This window comes from Sminthopsis crassicaudata, chromosome 6 (assembly GCF_048593235.1).
Source record: "Sminthopsis crassicaudata isolate SCR6 chromosome 6, ASM4859323v1, whole genome shotgun sequence".
In the NCBI taxonomy this organism is placed as follows: Eukaryota; Metazoa; Chordata; class Mammalia; order Dasyuromorphia; family Dasyuridae; genus Sminthopsis; species Sminthopsis crassicaudata.
The window spans coordinates 34,177,486-34,201,454 of NC_133622.1; the positions used below are offsets into that span (position 1 = coordinate 34,177,486).

The 23,969-nt window shown below is 35.1% G+C and overlaps 2 protein-coding genes across 3 annotated transcripts in view; one reads left to right on the forward strand and one right to left on the reverse strand.

Moving 5' to 3' along the window:
* Positions 1 to 3,505, reverse strand: part of YIPF7 (Yip1 domain family member 7) — a 53,177-nt gene extending 49,672 nt beyond the window's left edge. The window contains exon 1 of the mRNA XM_074274568.1: positions 3,370 to 3,505. The gene's annotated coding sequence lies outside the window, so the exon portion shown is untranslated. The remainder of the gene's footprint in view (positions 1 to 3,369) is intronic.
* Positions 3,506 to 3,534: 29 nt separating this feature from the next.
* Positions 3,535 to 23,692, forward strand: GUF1 (GTP binding elongation factor GUF1). Of its 2 annotated transcripts, none has more exons than XM_074274564.1 (17): positions 3,535 to 3,932; positions 4,499 to 4,610; positions 4,956 to 5,104; positions 5,325 to 5,405; positions 7,311 to 7,388; positions 8,550 to 8,633; positions 8,992 to 9,056; positions 9,225 to 9,428; positions 10,534 to 10,673; positions 12,323 to 12,446; positions 13,223 to 13,355; positions 15,231 to 15,374; positions 17,754 to 17,887; positions 19,081 to 19,182; positions 21,485 to 21,604; positions 22,244 to 22,280; positions 23,455 to 23,692. In XM_074274564.1, the coding sequence occupies exons 1-17, from the start codon at positions 3,771 to 3,773 to the stop codon at positions 23,590 to 23,592; spliced, it is 2,007 nt and encodes a 668-aa protein (XP_074130665.1). In that variant the 5' UTR covers positions 3,535 to 3,770; the 3' UTR covers positions 23,593 to 23,692. The 2 variants fall into 2 exon arrangements, with proteins under 2 accessions (XP_074130665.1, XP_074130666.1); XM_074274565.1 differs by having other exon boundaries at positions 3,613 to 3,932; positions 4,499 to 4,669; positions 4,914 to 5,104.
* Positions 23,693 to 23,969: the final 277 nt, after the last annotated feature.

Genomic DNA, 23,969 nt, shown 5'->3' on the forward strand with positions numbered 1-23,969 from the left:
AGTAAAAGTATGTAGCTAGTAATACCTCAACATATGAAAACATTGAAATTCCTCTAATGAAAAATGTATTCTCTATTCAATGGTCTTTCTTCCACCCTAGTGGAGTACATAGGGATCTATGCTATGATGCTCAACTTTTCCAACAAAGGAAAAGACTTCAATTAAGTATGAAACAGGAAATGAACAGGGAGGAAATATGTGACATATCCACTCATGTTTATAAACTCTCAACAAGAAAAATAATGTGCTGATGTGTATCAATTAGAATTTTTTTTATTTTTGGAACAAATCAGGGTTAAGGGACTTTCCCAAAGTCATATAACTAGTGTCTGAGACTGTATTTGAATATAGGTCCTCCAGACTCCAGAGCTCTAACCACTATACTTCCTGGGTTCCCCTCAAACAAAACTTTAAAGATAGTTATGGTCATGATGTACAACTCTGGAGAGATTTGGGGCTTAATGGCTGAATTTAACCATAGAAAATGTTCATACAACTAAATGTCAATTCAAACAGTACAGCCATGCTCTAGGTATTTATGCCAGATATTTTCTTTGGAACACTGAAAGATAAAGAAACAAAAAATGATATGAAAGGCTAGGTGAGCAACAAGTCATACTGGAGGTGAGCTCAAACTTGAAGCTCAATTGGCTTTTTGAGTTTTGTAATCTAAACAAGACAAAACTGAGATCACATAAAGGTCCCTTTCCTAAACCAAATTCTTAAATCAGTGTCATTCAGTATGAGAGAGAAAACTTGTGTGTGTGAGGGAAGGGGAGGGGGATCTGGTTTGGTTTTAAATAAAACACAAAGCATCTGTAATCTAAATTGCTATCACTAAAGGACTGACAAACTGTCCCCTATGATTGGAATGAACTCCCTGGTGATGGCTACCTCTAAAACCCCAGCTTCCTTCAAAACTCAGCTTTAGCACAAGGACTTCCTTAATTATGCCACTTCCTAGTGCCTAACTTACCCAGCAGTGATTTTTGCATAAATTTTATATTTAAATAGTTAATAGGACAAGGCCAGATTCTGTGCTAGCAAAGCACATGAGGATGAAGAGGACCCAAGTCTCTCCCTTCTGCCCAAGGGCTCCTGAACAAGGGGCACAAGTCTTTCTCTTACAGACCACAGAGACCATTAGCAATGAATCCTTTAAAATTCTCTCTTCAGTTCCTGGGGGGGTAAATCATATCAGGTCTTCTCTGGCCTAATCTGGGTTAGGGCTAGAAGAGGCCTTCCATTTTTCCTGAGATCTTAGTGACCAAGGCAACCCTGCCATTTGGTGATTGGAGCAAGAGCCCTGATAAGTTGAACCCAAATCTTGAAGTCCTTGGTTGTCTTTTCCACTTTGTATTTCCTCTTCTACATACAATTAGGCTTCATTATTTACCTACTACACTAAAATTTATCTATAATCTCAAAATCAATACTAATGGCACCACCAGACTCATTTTTAAACATCCTTGAGAGACAAAAAAAAAAAAAAAAAAGTCATATTCCCAGCTGAGGTCAAACAGGGCAATGCTCTGCCTTCTTGTTTCAGCTTCCACACCATGAAGGCTTGTCCTTTCTGAATGCTATTGGCTGCCACACTTTTCAGTTTTGTGCTTTCAGTTGGTATTTAAAATGGACCCCAGGCATTGTGTTTAAGGACTCAAGGTCAGTTTCACTAAATAAATATATGGCACATCAGAAGATGAGAAGAGGAAAATTAATTATTCCTCTAAAAGGCCCTCATGAAAGTGACTAAAGCTTGCAGGAGCCTAAGGCTTATGTATTTGCTGACACATACTTTGCAGAAACAACTGATATGGTATAGCCATCAAGGGTTCTCAAACGAAGGCCTGCGGGCCAGATGTAGAGGCTGAAGTGGTTTACGTGGGCCCTCCCTCCCCCCTTTTAAGGCAAATGAGCTGAGGGGCGGGGACAGTGTGAGATTTTGTTTTTACTATAGTCCCGCCCTCCAACAATCTGAGAGACAGTGAACTGGCCCCCTATTTAAAAAGTTTGAGGACCACTGGTAGCTCCTAGGGAAATTTAGTGGAGGTTTTGGGGTCCCCTGACCTAGGGGGGGCTTTTGTTTTAATCTTAAGTCAGTAGTTCTAAAACTTCTGATTTTGGAAACTCCCACATCCAATCAGTCTGATTCTGACCTCAGGAAACTCCCACAGATCCAACTCCTGGGACTAGTCTGACTGATAATCTGGTCAAGGAGAAGCAAATTCCTTCTCACCTAGGAGCCCTATTAATGCTAGAAAGCTGGATAAATGTATCCTTGTTTGGATGAATTTCCTTGTTAATTCAGTCCGCTTTGTAAAGGCCTCACAAGTATTTACAATAAACTTGGCCCCTTGACTAGGAGATGGGTTCAAGCCTGCAAATTCTTTGAGACACCTCGGGGACACCGGTCTGGGGTCTCCCCTACCTCAAAACCACCACCGCGGGCTAACTGACCCGATGCTGAGCTCGAGTGCGCTTGGAGCCAAGCTTGAGGGAAAGGGCTCTTAGCAGCAGGTGAAGGAACCCAAATCCTACCTCCAGGAAGTCGGGACGGAGGGCGGTTTAACTCAGCTGCCTTCCTCAGCAGGCCCACTAAGGACTGCCCTTTTAACCTCCTGGGGGACCTATCTACTGGGCGCTAGTCGTTTAAAAGTTAGTGCTCGCTGGGGAGGGCCTTCCCGGTCCCGAGCTCACACCTGATTTGCATGGAACCGCGCACAGCTAAGCAGTAGGGACGCGCACCTGGGAAGCCATAGCGCAGATGAAAGGGGGGAGGGGGAGAAGGTGGCCCCGGGGCTAGGAAGGTGGCGGTGCCATAGCCAGCGATGAGGGAGCTCGCAGGGCTGGGCGAGGCGAGGCTCTGCACACGCGGGGGCACAGGCTCTTAGCCTTCCTCCGCGGGAGCGGGGGCAGAAGCTCCGGAGACCGGAGGTCGGGATAAGCTGACCCCACGGGGCCTCGGCTGCCCGAAGGGGCCGCTTCTTCCCCGCGGGGGACGCCTGCTGGGCTCCCCGGCAGAGAGTTTTCGGCCTTTACTTTCCATCCTAGCCGGGCGTGTGCTGGCAGAACTTTTTTGCTTTAAGTGTTCAAAGCCGCGCGGAGGTCAAGGAGAAGGCTGCGAGGTGGGGCCCGGGTTCGGCCCTTAACCCGCACGGAGGAGCTTCGGGGAAGGGGCTCCCGAACACTTGCTCCCGAGCTCCCGGGGCGGAGGAGGTCGTGCAAGTGACAGGATTTCCCGGGAGGTCGGGGAGCAGACGAGGGTCGGACGGCTTCCGCCCCCACTTGCTCCCCGCCTTGCAACGCCAGGATAAAGGGGAGCGAAGAAAGCAGAAAGCAGGGAACAAGCTAACGTTCCTAAGTCACCTGCCAATAGGCTTTTTCGGAACAGAGAAGGCGAAATCAACGCGATAACGTCACGATCCCCGCAGAGCGGCGTGAGGACGCGATGACGTCACGATCCCAGCAGAGCGGTGAGAGGACGCGATGACATTATGCTTCCCAGAGAACGGTGGGATGACGTGACGACGTAAGCCCTCGCAGAAGATGGCGCGATGGTGTAGGCGGGGTCACGTCCTCTCGAAAGGGGCGCGGGAGCGGCGTCAGGTTGCACTTAGTGAGTCCGGGCTTGCTGAGCGGCAGGAGGTGGAGCTTCCGGTCGCGGTCGCCCTTCTGGTTGGGGAATCCCACGGCTTCTGCTGGGGCAGGTGGACATGACTCCAGGAGCCGGACACTCGTGAGAGCGGAACGCGGAGGAGGCCGGGGCCATGCTGGCCCTCGTCGGAGCCGGCCCGAGGCCCCGCTGGGCTTGGGCGGCGCGGGCCGCCCTGTCGGTGACTTGCGGGGCCTGGCCCTCCCTTCAGCGTCCGGGAGAAGCCCGCGCCTTCCGGGTGACCCCCTCCCGGTCCTCTAGCGCCTCGGAGCGGGTGGTGAGCGCTGCGCGATCCCGGGGGCGAGGGACCTTGAGCGGCCCGGCCTTGTGCCCGATCCCCCTTTTGGCCAGAAACAGGGAGTTAATGCGTCCTTGGATCCAGCGGGACGTCCCGACCCCCAGAGCCCCTTTCCCTGGATCGGGACCCCGTGCAGGGTCGCGTGTCCGAATGGGGGAGAGTGAGTTTGTGGTCTGTAACGTCCGACCCGCACACCCCCTCTACACATAATCTCCTATGGTGTCTTTAATATAACGTGTCAAAATCTAGGCTCCATAACAGAAAATGCATATTCAAAAGCTAAGTTCGAAAATGAGTCATAAAAATGTGTAGTCTCCGGAGCTACCATTTCTCCTAATAAGAAAAAAAAAAAAAAACCGATCCCTGTGTGTCCCCTTGAGACACTTGATAAATTGTCGCCAGTCTTAGTAACTATCTTTTTGTCTATGAAAGTAGTAACATTAGAATGAAAGTAAGAATAGTTTTAATTGATTAAATATGGAGATACCTAAATAAAATCATTTAATAGAAATATTCAGGAGTTAACTAATTTTCTATCTTTCCAGGAAAGACTGGATATGTCCAAATTTCCTGTTGAAAATATTAGGAATTTTGGCATCATTGCCCACGTGGATCATGGCAAAAGTACTCTAGCTGACAGGCTTCTGGAACTCACAGGTGTGTGACCTTTAAAAATGCAGATTGGACACTTGACAGTTAAATAATTTTAGCATTAGGTCACCCATAGACCGAGTTCATATTTGCTGTTACTTCGCTTCCATTCCTTAACCACAGTCACCAAAATGTCTAGTTTTGCATGTATGGACACATAAATGTACATATTTAAATGTTAATTTAGTAATATTTATTGACATTTTTGTGAATTTAACTTATCACCTGGAATTGCACTTAGTAAAGAGTTTAAATATTAATTGTCTTTGCATAACCTAATTCATCCTTAGAATGTTTTCCAAAACCCAGTGTTGTCTAATAATAAACATTTTCACAAAATTATATTATTAGGTACAATTGCCAAAACTGATCATAATAAACAAGTACTTGATAAACTCCAAGTGGAACGGGAAAGAGGAATCACTGTTAAAGCACAGACGGCATCTCTTTTTTATAATTATGGAGGAAAACTGTACCTTTTAAACCTCATTGATACACCAGTAAGTTAAACCCTAATCCTTTTTGCTTAATAATGTATTTTAAATTAGTCATAAGCTTATCTGTAAATCCTGGTTTTTATCTCACTTCTGTTCATTTATTTAATGCCACTCTTGTTTCATGAACAATTGATAAATCCAGTTTTAATTGAGAGTTAAGGTGAAATCATAATAAGAATATAACATTGTAGCTTATCTTCAACTTTTTTTTTTTCTCTTTTAGGGTCATGTTGACTTTAATTATGAAGTATCAAGATCACTCTCTGCTTGTCAAGGTGTTTTACTTGTGGTAGATGCAAATGAGGTATAAATTTCACTTCAGTTTTTTAATAATATTAATGATTTTTCTGTTACTCTAAATTCCTTTGGAAAATCTTAGATAAAAAAGACATTTTTCTCTTGTTATTGGATAGATCAATTCCATTTTCATTAAATTTTATGTGCCAATTTAAATAGTAAGTTTTAAGAAGTAATATGAGAGAAGAGAGTTCTTAAAAGTGACATGCTTATTTTCAGTAATAATCTGGGGCATAATCTCAAATTTGAAAGATCATACGAATTTATAATTTGATATTTTTGGCATACTTTAGGCACATAAACTTTGAGAACTTTAATGACCAGGTCATTAAGAATCACAGAGTAGAAGGAAAATTGTGGGAAATCATTATTTGGAAAAATGTTAGAAGTCTCAAAATTTCCCAGAAGGGTGATTGAGAAGTACTACAGGGCAGATTAGAAAAGAGATTGCTGAACATGGAGTTGGGCAAATATAAATTCTCCCAATAATGAAGCACGGATAAATAATCCTCTTTCATTTTCCCACTGATAAAAAATAATAATGTGGAGTTGGTGGTGGTTAAGAGGCTTGAATGAGTAATATACATAGAAGACTTGACAAAATTTAAAGACCCATAGAACTTTTAAAATTAAAAAACATAGGCAACTCATTGGTGCAGTGCATAGAGGACCAGGCCCAGGGTCAGGAAGGTGTGAGTTCAAATCCTTCTCAAATTGTTACTAGCTCTTGACCCAGTCGTGTAATTAATCCCTTTTTAGTTTAGTTTTTTTAATCTGTAAGGGGAGACATGGTGGAGAAGGAAATGGCAAACCACTCCAGTGTCTGAGGCACAAAATGCCTTTTTAATTTTTTTTTTTTTTTTTTTTTCTTTTTGAGAACGTATAGATGGAACAGTTGAGAGAGTGTTGGGCCTGAAATCAGGAAAACTTATCTTCAATTCAAATCTTCATTCAGACACTTACTTGCTGTGTGACCCTGGTCAAATCACTTAACCCCTATTTACCTCAGTTACTCATTTGTAAAAATGAACTGGAAAACCACTCAAATGTCTTTACCAAGAAAACTCCAAATAGGGTCAAAAAGAATTAGACACAACTAAATGACCAAACAACAACCACTAAATATGAAGCATAACAAAATTACTTTCCAACACAAACTTTATTAAAGTCCTGGAAAACTCTGTTTGTAACAAAATGTTAATTTCAATTACATTTGGCCACTCTGCTAAGCCAGGAGGAAAATACAAAGACATAGCCAATGCCTGTAAGGAATATCAGATTTAATAGACTGCTTATGATATATTTTTTAAAAAATAGTTTATTCTCCAGACACCTCAGGTTTTTTTCTTTTTTTGCTAAGGCATTTGGGATTAAGTGACTTGCCTAGGGTCATAGAGCTAGGAAGTGTTAAGTGTCTGAGGTCAAATTTGAACTCGGGTCCTCCTGAATTCAGGGGTGGTATTTGACGCCTGGGATTTTTAGAATTGTAAAACTTTAGAAGTGGAAGAAGACATTTAAAAGATCATTCAATATAACCCTTAATTTATATATTAAGAAGCTCAGGTTCAGAGAAGTTAAAGGACTATACATATTTTTCAATAAGAAGGTTCTTGCTATATTGAAATGTGGTAATTCAGATGCACTTGAGCTATGCTTTTAGCGTCTGACTGAATAACTACCACTTGTCCCTTGGGGTGGTGATTGTTCAACACCACCTATTCAGCTTTTTTGACTTGCTGTCAGCTCTGCCTTGATTTGAGTTCCCTAAAACTAAGAATGCTCATGAGTGAGGATCATATTAATATTATGCAAAAATGTTAGTTTGTTATAAAGGAGCATAATTTATGTTGATTTGAGTTTTGTTGTGAATAGTTAATTATATTTGTAAATCTGTCTACTTTAATATTTTTAGGGTATTCAAGCTCAAACTGTAGCAAATTTCTTTCTGGCCTTTGAAGCACAGCTCTCAATAATCCCTGTTATAAACAAGGTAAATAAAGAAAGTACTGAGTAATTATACACACACATATATATTTTAAATAATTAGTTTAGTGATGAAATATAGTATCATACCTCGTAAGGAGTATAGTAAATGAAAGTGAATGTCATGTAGTCATTTAAGAAGTATTTATGTATAACCTTCTAGGTACATATACTCTATTAAGTGCTATTTTCTATAAAAGAAATGTCCTTGGTATTAAGACACTATTGTCTGATGGTGATGTAATGCTAAATAATGTAATGCTTTTGAGCACTTTTTTAAAAATTTTAAATTCGAAATTAAGGCATTGGAAAGTTGGACTGCAAAAGTGTGTGAGTATTTTAATATGAAGGATAAATTTTTTTAAAAAGAAGGAATTGTAAATTCTGTTTAATAGTCAGTATAGTTCATATAATCTGAAAACTTTGCATTTTGGTGATGGAATATGATAGATGGTCAGTTTATTGAAATTTTTGCTGCCTTTCAAATAGTTTATATAGCAGGAAAAAGGATGATGTGTTTACAGAATACTATATAATACACATAGACTCAAATTTAGATGTAGTAAATGGAGAAAACATGGGATAGGAGTTCATAATAAGAAATAAGGAAAGTTCCATTTGAATAAATGCAGAAAGGTTTCATCGAAAATATGGATTTTAAACAAGGCTTGAAAGAATTTTAGCTTTTTAAAATGCAATACTTAGTGATGGGAGTGAGAAAATTAGATGACTGATAATTAAAATAAAATATAATTTAGAAAATAGTATCTCATGAATTTTTATTACATTAATTTGTAGTTTTGTAATTTAGACATTTTATTGCTGTAAGAGTATCCACTAAATAAGCAATCACAACCTAAGAAGAAAGTATTTAATTAGGTATAGAAGGTTGCAGTCTTTGGTCTTAAGGTTATCTTTACCAGTAAAGTCATTGGTCTTTTGAAATGTTTGAAGAGTTAATTTATAAGCATTATGTAAATTTTGCAAGTCCTTAATCTGGACTCCTTAATAGTTGTGTTAAAATGTTAATTTGCTTAGTCAATAAGCACTCTTTGAAATTGAGAGTTTGGAAAGAAAGGTAAACCGGTTAAACACTAAAAATCTCAGTATATATCTAAAGGTATAATTTTATTTTAGCTTATTGAAATTTAATATTAATATTTTACAGATTGATCTGAAGAATGCTGATCCTGAAAGGGTTGAAAAACAAATAGAAAAGATGTTTGACATTCCTGGTAGTGAATGTATTAAGGTAAAATAGCTATTCTTGCTCTTTCATGTGCATTATTTTTTTTTTTTTTATTTTTTTACCCACAAGGGTAAAGTGGGCATGATTTTAACTTAATTATCATTAATTTCAGGAAAACTTTTGTTTGTATGCAGAAAAAGAACGATGAGGGAAAGGGAGAGAAACTAGTTTCATTGTATTTTAGACCAAATTTTATATAGTTTTTTCCCACTTTCTCATAAAGAGCTGGTATAACTTAGAATATTTATAACATTTTACAAATAAGCTGCATATTCTATCAGATATTAAGAATTAAATAAATAACAATCATATCATTTATAATTTGTCTTAGTTAAATTTTTTTTAACATTATTTTCTTTAGATTTCTGCTAAATTAGGAACAAATACAGAAAAGGTTCTTCAGGCTGTCATTGAAAGAATAGCCCCGTGAGTATTTATTGTATCCTCTCTTAAAAATATTCTGCAAATTAATTTCTAACTTGTATTGTTAAGGGGATCTTCTTATACTGGTGAAGTCATAACTTCAGTTCTTTTATCTTTAACATATTTTTTTATGTGTGTATGTGGTAAAGATTTTTTATTTTTGTTTCATAGACCAAAAGTGAATCGAAAAAATCCCCTGAAGGCTTTAGTGTTTGATTCCAACTTTGACCAGTACAGAGGAGTGATAGCTAATGTAGCACTGTTTGATGGAGTAGTTTCCAAAGGAGATAAGATTGTGTCTGCTCATACACAAAAGACTTATGAAGTTAATGAAGTTGGAATTCTGAGCCCAGATGAACAGTTAACTCAGAAACTGTAAGTAATCAGAACTATGAAGGGTTTTGATATTTTTTTTTAATTTGCAAAAATAACTGAATTTTCTGTATAAAACTTTATTTTGTTTACTCTTGTGTTGATTGATTTATTTTTTTGATAAAGCATTTAAACTTTTTTTTTTTTTTTTAAACTAAGCTGGTAATTTTAAAAAAGAATCTTAATGTGATCTCTCTGAATTCCTTGGCTGTTAATTCTGATTCCATAACTAATAACTTTCCCCAAAAAACTTTTATTTTAACTATTTATGCAAAATTGTAAATACAAGAATTTTTTTTTTTTTTTTTTTTTTTTTTTTTTTTTTTAATGCTTGAGTTTTCTATATATGTTCTTTCCTAAATATATGCCCAGGAACTTTGCTTTTTTCTTCCTCTTGACCAAATTTATGGTATTTTGTTTTGTCAGTTTATTCCTCTTTTCCTCTAAGTCATGTTTATAAAAGAAAAAATTGGGGTTATTTGTGATTTTACTATATTTAAATGTGCAGTATTATTCATTCCTATTGGAGCAGTATAGTATGTATGATGGATCAAGTGCTCAGATACTGAGTTTAATGAGGAATACCAGGGTTCAAATCTTGACTGACTCTGAGTAGCAGCAACTTGGACAAGTTACTTAGCCTTGCAGGCCTCAGCCCCCGTAGTTTATGTAGTGAGCCTGCCTTGATGAGAGTTCCATTATTTTTATATTCTGAATGGGGAAAAATCAGTGTCACAAATCATCTTTATAATTATTCTCAATATCTTAGATATTCTTTTCTGATTCATTTGCAAAGAGGAATAGTGGGCTTACTCAAGGGTGTGAAAATTGGTCTTACCAGATTTGATTTTTTAAAATGATTTATTAGAGGAAAATAGAATGCAAGAAGAGCTCAATTAGAGAATTGTGTGCATTCTAATACTTGAGACCTTGAGAATCCTGCCATTGATTGTTTTCAAAAAGAAGACATTTGGATTTGAAATAAGATGCTTTCCATGTGATAAATGAACAAATGGTGGTAATTGTAAGGAATTGAGCTGCAAGAATGGGGGTATATTTGAAACATATACAATCAATATTATTTCCACATAATACTAATTTTATTTAGATATGCAGGACAGGTGGGCTATCTGATTGCTGGGATGAAAGATGTCACTGAAGCTCAAATAGGAGATACATTATACTTACATAAACAACCAGTGGAACCCTTGCCTGGGTTTAAATCAGCGAAACCAATGGTTTTTGCAGGTGAGGAGTTCAAAAGTTCAAAAAATTAGAGCAGAATTTTTTCCCCCAAGTAGCAGGAATAATTATGACAGATTCCATAAGTATAGTATCCAGTTATGTTTTATTATGCACTACTCTTTCAAGTTAATATCATTATTTGAATAGATTTTTGTTCTACATAATGAAATGCCATAAGATTTAAGTAGTTTTTAAAGAAGATTACATCCAAAATGGTTTTTAAAATTTTCATCATTAATGGAATATTACCAAAATTATCCCAATAAATATACTCTGAAGTGCTAACACCTGTACTAGTTTTAATTCAGCTTTTGTTCTAAGGAAATAAATCCTTTATACTAGTATATTAATGTTGTTCTTCCCCAGATAATAAATTTGATCTGGTCTAGATCTGTGATTTCATTGGTATAAGGAATTCCTGGGATGGAAGGAAACCCTTATATCAATGTAAGTCTTAATTATTCTGCATCTTCAACATCTTGTCACCAGGGGAACAGATCTGTTATAGCAAAGCTACCTAAACTGTGAGTCACAGCCCAATGTGTGGAGGTTGAGAAAGATTTGGCAACAGTAAAAGGTTTCTGAACATACCAAAGCACCAAAAATTAATTCAAAATAAACACATAAAGGTATTTCTGATAGTACTTGCATGTGTAACTTTGCTGTAGCCTTTGTTCTGAACATAGACCCTCATACTTTGCACTGAACATTCACAAACCCTGCCAGAAATGGCTTGGCTCAGATTTGATCTGGGTTCACATAAAACATTCTCAGCCATAAAAAAGTCATGAGTGGAAAAACTTTAAGAAACCCTGAGGAGATGACTTACCAGCTTACCCAAAAAGTAGCTATTGGAAAACTTTGGTCTTAAAACCAAATTTTCCTGACTTTGAGACTAGTTGGAGTCAGAATTCCTCAAAATAATTTTATTTAAGTAATACTTGATTATAAAATAGAAGCAAGCCTAATATCTTGGCAGTTAGAGTAATAGAATGTGACTGCTTTTTTTTTTTTTTTCTTTTACTCATTGAGAGAATCATAAGCATGAAATAGTAATGCAGGATGTAGAATTTGTCTATTGTGCACATGTACAGAAAATTCTTTTGTAACTTGTGCTTCATTCTGATCATTGTCTTTAAGTTAAAATCTAATGAAAATTACTTGTGAAGAACTGATAGAGTTCGACAATTATACAATTATACTGTTCCATTTTCTAAAAATGATATGCCAGAAGTAGGCTATTTTTTTTTCTAGTCTAACAGAAGCACCTAACTGGTATTTCTGAAGCAGAAGGCTTCCCTGCTAAGGCATAAGTTCTTAGTGTTCAAGTGAGATTAAAAAAAACAAAACAAAAAACAAACAAACCTGATCTGTAAATAAAACAGGTATTTCAGAATAGTTTATGAAGCAGTTGCGTGTAACCATTTTGGTCACTCTTTTTGGTGGATGTGTTAGTGAGGAAAGCTAGAAATTCTAGCATAGCTTTATTTGCTTCTTTTCAGACAAAGATTAAAGAATACTTGTATAAACATTGTGATGATAAATTCTTAGTATGAATGTGTATACAGCATTATGTATGTCTTGGACTAAGAGCTAAAAAATGTGTTAGTATGACCTGATATGATGAAATGTTTTATCAAATATTTTCACAGGAATGTACCCCATCGATCAGTCTGAATATAATAATCTGAAAAGTGCCATAGAAAAACTGACATTAAATGATTCCAGTGTGACAGTACATCGGGATAGTAGCCTTGCCTTGGGTGCTGGTTGGAGGTGAGAGTCATTATCTGCTTAATTTTTTTCAGAATTTTAACCTGTTAAACATTTATTAATTATTGATTATGTACTTTGAGCTATAAGGAGCAAACACTAGAAATATAGATGATGCCCTGTCCTCAGAGAACTTATATGCTATGTGAAGAGATAATGTGTATACATGGCATATATAAAGTAAATACAGGGTATTTTGTGGGGAAGGATAACAGCCTCCTATAGGAGATGGCTTTTATTCTGATCTTTTAAAAGAGATTTGGAATTCTTAAGAGATAACAATGTAGAAAGAGTGCATTTCTTTCCCATAAATGTTTTAACAAACTGCAGAGCCATGGAATTGGGAGATAGAGGCCACTTTTGACTATGCTAAAGAATTAAATAAAAGAGGACGATTTGTTTTTACAAATGTTTGATTCTAGGTCATAGGGAGTCTGGGGAGTGACAACATGACATATTTGTTCTAGGAATATCCCTATTAGCTATGTGGATGATAGAAAGAGGGAAGAGACTGAAAACGGAGAGATTAATTAGAAGGCTTTTGGAATCACGCAGGGAGGATGAAAAGGATCTGAAACTAAAGTGGTTTCCATATGGTGGACCTAAAGGTATAGATTTGGCAACTAATTGGATATGTGAGATAAGTTGTATATATTAACTGGTTTTTTTTTTTTTGTTTTGTTTGTTTGTTTGTTTAAAAGTACGTTTAAAATGAGCATTAAATTATAGACAATTGGAATGAAATAATTTTATTTTGACTTTTTTTTTTTCCTCCTTAGGTTGGGATTTCTTGGCCTCCTACATATGGAAGTTTTTAATCAACGATTGGAACAAGAATATAATGCTTCTGTTATTTTGACTACACCTACTGTCCCTTATAAAGCTATTCTTTCATCAGCAAAGTTAATAAAGGTACTTAAAATTTTGACCATTATAATTATTCTGTCTTGTGATAATTGGAGATGTAGTTTATGATGAAATGTAACTGATGAAGAACAAATTAGCTTTGTCTTTTTGGTAAAATAAAGAACAGGAACAGTTATTTTTTAGAACTTTTGTTACATTACTGGTAATAAGTATTCTTTATTGAAGTCTTTCACTGGGAGAAATGTCGATTTCCCTAGAACAATATTGTTTGTTCTAAGTGGAGTCAGTAATTGGGGAGAAAAAAGATTTTTTTGGTCAAGATTTATTGCTTGTGTAAAATGTGAAAAACATGGCGGAGAATGATAATATTTGGAATCAAATACTATAGGGAATTTTAAGTTTCTTCTGAATTGCAATATTTTGAGCAAATTTTACTTTGTAGTCTATAAATATAGTAAGATGTGCATCATTTAAATGGTAGCATGGTTGGGTTGGTCTTCAAATCAGGAAGATCTGGGATCAGTGATATACACAAAATATGTTATTATGGTTGACTCAATGAAGTTCTCAAGAAGCCAGGCCTCTTCTTATTCAGATTGTAAAAGACAGATTATTTGTTTGCATTTGTGGAACGTCTACCTATGTATCAAGATTGGGATACAAATACTGATATAAACCCCTGATTCAAGGACCTATTCTAATGACAGCATTGCCATATTCACAGAAAAGTAAATAGAGGCACAAAGAAAAATGCTTTTGGATACTAAGTGCTTAACTAGAGAAATCAGGAAGGGCTTCCTGCCAGTGGTATTACTTAACCTTTTTGCTGAAGAAAGCTAGAGTTTGAGGTAAAAAATGGGAGAATATTACAGGGATAAGATTATGTGGGAAAGATTTTATATATATATATGTATATATATATATATATATATATATATATATATATATATATATATATATATATATATATATATATATATATATATATATATATATATGAAAAGGGATAGTGTAATCAGTGGGGAAAAATTAGGTTCAAGCCAGATTATAAAAAGGTTTTTCATGTCAAACAGTAGTTAATATCTGCAACTGAAACTTAAAAGATTTTAAAAGCTACTAATTCAGCACATAAATTAAATTATAGATCTGGTCTGTGGGGGGAAAAATACATTTGTTTTGCTTAAGTTAAATTAGATTGAGAATTATTTCCATGACTATTGTAGGGAGCAAATTAAATTTTATATTATGATATACTTTGGCTTTCATTTTTTTATACATAAAAGGCATGAATAGTTTGTGGTACTTTTAGAGAGAGAGAGAGAGAGAGAGAGAGTGTGTGTGTGTGTGTGTATGTGTGTGTGTACACAAATATTCATTTTGCATGTAGGTAGCAATGAATTGTCAGATAAGTGATTGTAAATTTGAGGTTTAATGTTGAGTAATAGCTAAAGAAAAACAAACAGTCAATACTCCAGGAATCAGAATCACAGCTTCATAATTGGAAGAGATCTGTCCTTAGGATCCCAGCTTCTTAAACGAGGTCCCACGTGGGTCTCATAACTGAATATGGCGGGTGCAAAATTAGTATCAGTAAATGTTTGGTTTATATGCATGTTTTACATTCCCAGGATCACTTAAAAATTTATAGGATAAAAAGAGGTTGTGTCTGGAAAAAGCTTTAAGAAGCCAGCTCTAAACCAATCTTTGAAAGGTAAGAAAACTATGACCTACAGAGAGTAAGTGATTGGTTCAGGGTCACACAGATAACACCTGAACAGCAAACCAGGATTCAAACTTAGGCATCGTTCTGCTCCAAGTTATTTCTATAAAGAATGTAAAATTTCGAGAAATGAACTCAAATTATGAGACTACTTTGGAAATTTTTTTTTTAACAATCATTGATTTTTTTTCCATTTTCAGGAATACAGAGAAAAGGAAATTACAATCATCAACCCCTCCCAGTTTCCTGATAAATCAAAAGTAACAGAATATCTGGAGCCAATTGTTTTGGGTACCATTATAACACCGAATGAATACACAGGAAAAATAATGACACTTTGCCTGGTACATACTTAATACAATTAAATACAATTATACATGCATCATTCATCAGTATTTCACCTAATTTCTTCACTCCAGAATAGCGCTATACCATTTTAAGTTAAATATTAAGTAGGTTCATATTTTTAAAAGACCGCTCATACAAAATAAGTTTTTGTTTGCTACCCAAAAGAAGGATTTATGATTGAAAACTTTGACTGTGACATAAAATATCAGGAAAATTGTTCTAGCAGAATTTACTGCTGTTGTTCAGGTGGTGTGATGTAATGGAGGGTGTGCTGACCTTGGAGTTGGGAAGTGGGAGTGGGATCCCACTTCTTGACACTGACTATCCTGGGCAAATCCCTGAACTGTCCTGGTTCCAAGCTCCTCCCTCATCTATAATGAGATTAGTATATCTATCTATATATTATAGTTACCTGTACATATCTTTGTAAATCTTAATGTTTTATAAATATCAGTAGTTAATTGGTATATCTGTGTATATTTTTTGTGTTAAACTTTAGTGATAGGATTTTTGTTAAATTAGTATCCTAGGATTGGCAGTTAGTAGGGAGACTATAAATCTATTGTTTTGAGCAGAACAAGTAACCTAACTGATCATTCTGGAGTTATGAGTGATGTCTAATTGTCTTTGTCTTACAAATGATTTCAAGACTAATGTTACCTTTCAAACTAGAACCAGAAACTTAATGAGAGGTACATAGACATATAAGCAATAGAAGGAAACAATGGCAGTAAACTTGGCTTTTGTAAGCAGTGAGGAAAATAGATTATAGAAATGATAGGGCAAAGTATTATGGTCACATGGAATATGATGAAATTAAACCCAAATGATAGCTTAAATATTGTGGTAAAGATGAGTTCCATTGAAGAGTAGAGACCAGAGTTAAGATAAGATTGAAATAAAGATGAGAACATTCATTAAAGCCAAAAGGAAATATATTCACAGTAAACTGTTTACATTCCCCTCCCTCCTTTCATTTACCTCTTAGTTTGTTAATAAAATTTCTCCTGAAAAATCCCAACCTCATCTAGTTAGTGTGGTATGTTGAGATTAAAGGGCTGAGCTAATAGTGGATAAAGCACTGGACTTCAGTATCAGAAGACCTAAATTTGAATCCTATGAGAAACTTAAAATCCATGTGATCATTTGCAAGTATGGTTTTCTTTTATGTAAAAGGAGAGGATTGAACATGACAACTTCTGCGTTCCCTTCCAGCTCTAAAGAAGTAATTTTAGGACCTTGGAATCAGGAAAATCTAGATTTAAATTTTTCCTTCAAGCTTTGGCAGATCACTTAGCCTGTATGAACAATTTTCTGAATCTAAAATGGAGATGGGAACAGTACTTTATTTTCCTGGATTCTTGAGTGAAGTGTAAAGCATTACAAACTTTCTGAGCACATTCTTAAAAATATTTCTATTTCATTAAATATTTCCCAATTATATTTTTAAAATATTTTAACATTTATTTTTTAAAAACACCCCTTAAGAATTCAATATATTATATAAGTGAAGTTATGCAAAACATTTCCATTCTAAAGAAAATAGAATGAAAATGAAAAATGAAGTATAAAAAGTACGTTCAGTCTGCCCTTGGAGTTTACCAGCTCTCTCTCTCTCTGGAGGTGAAATTATCTTGGATCACTATACTGATTAATAGTGAAGTCTTTCACAGTTGGGAATTATCAAAATTGCTGTTACTATGCACAGAATTCTCCTGGTTTTATTCAGTTGACTTAACAGTTCATAAAAAATTTCCCAGGTTTTTCTGAAATCAGTCGTGCTTGTCGTTTTTACAGCACAGTAGTATTCCATCGTAAGCCAATCACTATAGTTGTTTTAGCCATTCCCCAATCAATAGACATCCCCCAGTTTCCAATTCTTTGCCATCCTAAAAAAGCTGTTGTAAAGATTGTTGCACAAATAGGACCTGAAGAGTATTACTGGGTCATCTGGTATGCTCACTTCAGCAGTTGTTTGGGCAGAGTTCCCTATTCTCCAGAATGACTGGACCAGTTCACAACTCCAACATCAGTGCATTAGCACTCCTGTTTTTCCACAGCCTCTCTCATTTCTGTCCTTTTCTGTTTTCTGCCTTTTTCTTTTTCTGTCAACTTATCCAGTCAATCAGTTTGAGCAGAATTATAAGGAAAGTAATATTTATTCATGCTTGATTAGAGGCGAGAAGAAATTCAGGTCCCTTCTACTTGAAACCATGTGGCTATTTTTGAAGTCCTGAAGAGGATAACTTTTATCTTTGTACATGAAGTTGTATGTATTATTTTAAACTAGAATTTTAGAAAATTTTGAGGAACTTATGTATTTTTTCATTCATCAATATCTGAGTGATTTGACTATACCATATTATATTTTTTAGACTCGAAGGGCAGTTCAAAAAGATATGGTTTTCATTGATCAGAATCGAGTTATGCTTAAATACCTCTTCCCTTTGAATGAGATTGTGGTGGATTTTTATGATTCCTTAAAATCTCTTTCATCTGGATATGCTAGGTAAGTATATTGGTGAGAAAAAAATTTAGACATTTTCTATTGAAAATAATATCTGTTTATCCTGCATTTCTTATGGAGCAGTCTCAATTTTCTGAACCACAGATGAGAATTTAAATTTTGATTGATTAAAAGCTAAAATCAGTGTCCAAACAATTTTATTTAAACAAACAAACAAAAAAAAATAGGATGAGAAAAAGAAAATCAGCTCTTTTGTTCTCTTGCTGCTTTTTTACTTTTTTTTTCCTTTCATCTCCACCCCCAAACGGACTATAGTTAAGAAAAGATATTTATGTATACACATACACACTTTCTCTCCCTCCCTTTCTATCTCACTCTCACTTATCTTTCTCATCTCTGCTAATTCTGCTTTAATTCTGCTCTATAACTTGCCTTGCTATTACTTAATGTCTCTCACCCGATTCCCTCCCTTTTCTACCCTCACTCTTTTCTTCCTCCTTCACTCATTCCTCCCCCCTTATTTCTTTATATATTTTGGAGGGTACTGTACCCTTGAAGGTGCATATATAGTGTTGTCTATTTAACCCATTCCCCATTTGAGTAGGTTTTCAAAAATATGAGCCCTCTTCCCCCCAAATAATGCCTCTGTGCCTATTAAGACACAGACAGTTTATGGTATTTTGGTATCAGAAACAGTTTATGGTATTTTGGGTTTTGTTGTTGTTTGGGGGATTTTGTTGTTTTTTTTTCTTTTTGATGCTGGGTGCCAGCCTATAAAATTTCTAGTTGAGATTTTCCCTATTCTCCACTGGATAAAATAAATTATCATCAGCCTGGCTAAAGATATCAAGGCTTTCATGTTTCTGGCATCTCAAATTACGACCCATGGAAAGCATACTTAAGTAGGCTTAGGTTAAATCACTTATTACCTGGCTTTCCTAACCTTCAGTTCTTCTTCCTTGGTAGAATGAAATATTTGGGCCAAGTTCCCTTCCAGCTCCATACTTTATCCTGCACCTGCTTTTGAATTAGTTTCAGTAGAAACACTGTCTCAAAAACTTATTGTTCTTCCACCCCCCATCCAAAACATTTTAGGTCCCTACCCTTTAGTCTACAACTATAAATGAAATATCTTAATATTAAGCTACTTATTTCAGTATTGCATTTTTCTGTTTTTTGTTTGTTTGGCAGGAAATATAAATATTCATTAACCATATAATCATTTCTTCCATTAGTTTTGATTATGAAGATGCTGGATATCAAACTGCAGACCTTGTAAAAATGGATATTCTATTAAATGGCAATCCTGTAGAAGAGTTGGTAACAATTGCACACAAGTAAGTTGCATTAGTCTAGTTATTTGTAAACAAAAATCACTTTTTTCTAAGGTTTCTAGTTTTACTCAAATCTTATTAAGGAAATTCCATCTAGTTTAATGTTACAATAATTCCTTCTGCAACACAGCTAGAAACTGGAACCTTTTAAATGCATCAAAAATTTTAACTAAACTAAAATTTTAAATTAAACTAAATTTGCATCTTTCCCATTTCTACTTTTTGTTCCCAAGTTTTCTATCTATCCCAGCATAAGAGATATAACTCCTATTTTGAATCCCCCTTAATTCTTTCCCCAATATATTACCTGTCTTCCATTCTTTCCATTGAGCTTTAATATCATGTTCTGGCGATCCTTTACTAATTACTGCATGTTTTCCTCAAATATTTTGCGAATTTCACAGTATTTCAGATGTGATTTAATTAGGGAAGAGTACATAGTGGGATATTCCTAGACAGTTACATCTTTCTTAATGAGGGTAAATATCCTCTCCAATGTACTTGTCCTCTGTTTCTGCCTTTTCCCAAATAACCTCCATTTACTATGTAAAATCTTCTGCTTCTTTCATTCATCATTTTGTATAACTCTTATGTTTTTCTGAAATCACAGTTTTCTATCACTATCCTATTTGACAACATATTCAACCATTCCCCAGTTGATGTGCAGTCCCTCAATTTCCAATTCTTTGCCACCCCAAAAAAAGTCATTATATAATTTTGTATAAATAGATCCTTTCCCTTTTTCTTTGATCTTTGATACGGGCTTAATAGTGTATTGCTGGGCCATAGGATATGCAGTTTTATAGCCCTTTGGCCATAGTTACAAATAGTTTTTCAAAATGACTAGACCAATTCACAACTCCACAGAGCTATTTTTCCACATCCTCTCTGGCATTTATATTTTTTCTTTTCTGTCATGTTAGCTAATCTGATATTAGATGGTATCTTTGAGTTGTTTTAATCTCTCCAATAGTGATTTAGAACATTTTTTCGGATGACTATAAATCCTTTGATTTCTTTATCTGAGAAGTGTCTGTTCATATCCTTTGACTGTTTATTAATTGGAACATGACTTGTATTATAAAATTGAATTGGCTTCCTATATATATATATATATATATATATATATATATATATATATATATATATATATATATATATATATATATACATATATACACATATTTGAGAAATTAAGCATTTATCAGAGAAATTTCAGTAAGCAATTTTATATTGTCTGTGATACTTTAGCAAAATGTAATTTTTTTTTTAACTCTTTACTAGTTATACTTTCTCTGAAATCATGATTGCTTTCCCTGCCTTATTTGCCTCAGCTGAAGCAAAATAGATTTAGCTTTCAGCTCTTTGTGTCTTTTCCATTTCAAGTGTATTTCTTGTAAACATATTATTGGATTTTCATTTCTAATGCGTTTTGCTATCTGCTTCCATTTTATGGGTGAGTTTATTCCATTCTCATTCAGTTACTTTCTTGAGTTTCTCCTTTCCTGTCCCTCCTCAGGTCTGTTTTGCTTCTTATCACCACTTCCTTCATCTCACTTTTATCATCCCCTTCTCCTCCTACTTCCCTGTTGGGTAAAATAAATTTCTGTATATACATTCTTTACTTTTTGAACAAATTCAGCCAAGTTTGCAGTTTTAAGTATTATCCTCCAACCCCCTTCCCCCCAATTTTCCTCACCACTATTAAAAGCTATTCTTTTCATACCTCTTATGTGATCATTTTCTCCATTCTTCCTCTCCCTTCTCCCAGTGCATCCATTTCTTTCTCACTCCTTCCTAACAATTGACTCACCCATCCCTTCTGCCTTTATAGAAACTTCTAACTGACTTAATGATAAAGTTCTTAAGAGTGATACAAGAATACTCTTGAATGTTTTTTTTGTTTTTGTTTTTTATGCTTCTCTTGAATCTTCTCTTTGGCAATGAGATTTTCTATTCATCTCTGGTCTTTTCCATTAGGAATGTTAAGTGTTGTTTCATTAGATGTCTGAACTAAACTTACAAATTACAGATAGGCAGTAGAGTTGCCAAACACTCTAAGACAATTCAGAATCTCCTGTCCTTTTTGTTACCATCTAAGCCATCTCCAACACTGCTTGTGCTGCTTCCATGTGTACATTAGGACAACCCCTTATCCTGTGTTATAAGATGTTTTCTATGAAAATTCAAATAATTGTGAAAATCCAAAATTCCTGTTCTTGTTTCCTAAAAAATTATTTTAAATACTTTTTATTTGGGATCTTTATCTCTTAAAAAAGTTATTAATATGCCCTTATTCTTTCAGAGAAAAGGCATATCCTATTGGAAAGACTATATGTGAAAGGCTGAAGGATACAATTCCTAGACAGCTATTTGAAATAGCTATTCAGGCAGCTGTTGGAAGTAAAATCATTGCCAGAGAAACGTGAGTTTTTATATAGCTAATGTTCACTTGTGGGCATATATGGAGAAGAGTTTATTTAAAGTTATTTTTAATAATATAGAATGTAATTTTTAGAACTACATCATTATGTGTTGGTGATTTTTAAATACTGAAGTTTATTTCAAAAGAGGTTATTAAAACAAACAATTATTTTTAAAGCAGTTAAATGTTTTCTGTTTCAAGATAGATACTTGTAAGAGGGGTGAGTTTCATTTAGCACACATGTAAAGACATTTCCATAAGGACCATGTCCAGTAAGTTTTCCATTTGTTTTGATATTTCACATAGGTACTTGAAGTTTGAGTACATTTAAATGCTAATTATCCTTTTCTAAGATCATGAGAAATTATGTCCAGTAAGTTCTGGTGATGTGATCAAAAAGAAAAATGTTTCTGTCAGTTAAAATAAGCAGAACTTAACTACATTAATTTAGAAAGAGCATTTAGATTTAAATTCAGAATTGGGTTAAAGTTCACATACAACTTACGTCAGGGGCTTTATGGGTAAAATGAGAGGTGCTCCTTTAAATCTATGTCTTTGGCTTCTAGTTAAGTTATTTGTAATAAATGCACGTTTATATCATAAGTATTAAATATCAATGTGAAATATTTTCTTTTACAGTGTAAAACCGTACAGGAAAAACGTCTTAGCAAAATGTGTATGTATCAAATTTTCTTTTTATTTGAAAGATCTTTGGAAGATTCTTAAAATGATAGCTTTTAAAGTGGATAATTAAGACAAAGGTCTAAGCTGCCAAAAGGATAGACATTCTGATGTTGATGTTCTCATATTGAAATTAAATTAAAACGTTAGCAAATCTCTTGCTAAAACTACTATGTTTGAAATATCTGCTCTAGGATAAAATAGCAACTCCTTCATTTAGCTTTCATAGTTTTTTACAATCTGTCTTAACAACAATTTCACTACCCTTTTCTAAAGTCCTCCGATATCAAGCCTCTGATTTTCACATACTACACTCAACTCCAGTTGGGTTCTTGGCCCTACCATTCCATATGCCTAGCATGCAATTGCCTATATTTTGTTTCATCATGTCAATTATAAAATATTAAGCAAGCCCTAATGTGTCAGGTAAATGCTGGGGATATATAGCACCAAAAAATGGAGGCTTTCCTTTGGGAAGGAGCTTTTTTTTGCAACAGTGAAATTACAAGAACAACAAAATCACTTTAATTTACCTGTATTTGTATAGTTTTATTTCATTCTACAACACTATCTTCACCTTGGAAATTAAAAAAAAAATCCATTAAGTAAAATTGCAAGGAAAAGAATTTGCCAAATGAATGGAAAAAAATGCATATTCTGTAATTGTGTTAAGTCAAGTCCTGGAGATACAAATATAAAAAAGACAGTTCCTGCTGTCAAAGGAGTTCAGATTGTAACAAATGAGATTTCAGCTGCAAATGGAAAGGCCCAGTGGTTCTTAAGGTAGAATATTAAAGGCATTTGGGTAATTTATCTTCTTCAGCATCATTTTGCTTAAAACCCATTTATTTCCTTGGTGGCTAACCTTTCCCTGATCTTCAGGATTGGTGGGGGATGCAGCAGCAGTAGCAGTTGCCAGGTACCATCTCCACAAGGTTTGCTCCCCTGGATGATAAGCAGTGGAGCCTGGGGTGGAAGCAAGTCACTGTTATTCCTAGGCATTTTGAGTAAAAGACTTTAAAGGCCAGTTAACAATGCTTGTTGATCTCAGAAAAGAGACAGTTAAGACCATCTGTGGATAAGGTGACATCAAGACCCAGCTGTATTTTAAAATTTCTTGGGTTATAAAACCACTTCTCCCCCTAACTGGTTATTTTGGTTTTCCTCAGTATGGTGGAGATATCACTCGAAAAATGAAACTCTTAAAACGACAAGCAGAAGGAAAGAAAAGAATGAGAAAAGTTGGCAATGTTGAAGTTCCAAAGGATGCTTTTATAAAAGTTCTAAAGAGACAACCTGATAAATGAATGTTTGTAAAATACAATTATGTATGGTTTTTTTTCGATTGTATATATGATAGTAATTTTTTAAAATCTGCTTTTAATAAAAATCAGTCTCACTTAAAAAGTTACTGCTTTTTTCCTTAACTCATAGCTTTGGTGCTGAGAAAAACATGAAATCTAATTGACTCAATTTTACACACATTTTTAGGTGATGTGATAAGTGTCTGAAGTCCTTTACTTCTTAAAATTCAAAGCCTGTCTCAGTTATTTTTGAACATTATACCATCTTTAGAGCATTATGTGACAGATTGTTAAGCCTGTTTATGGCTTAAACAGAACACTTGGTTTTCTCTTCCTGTTGGATTCTCCCCTGTGTATCAACATATATACCCTTATATTTT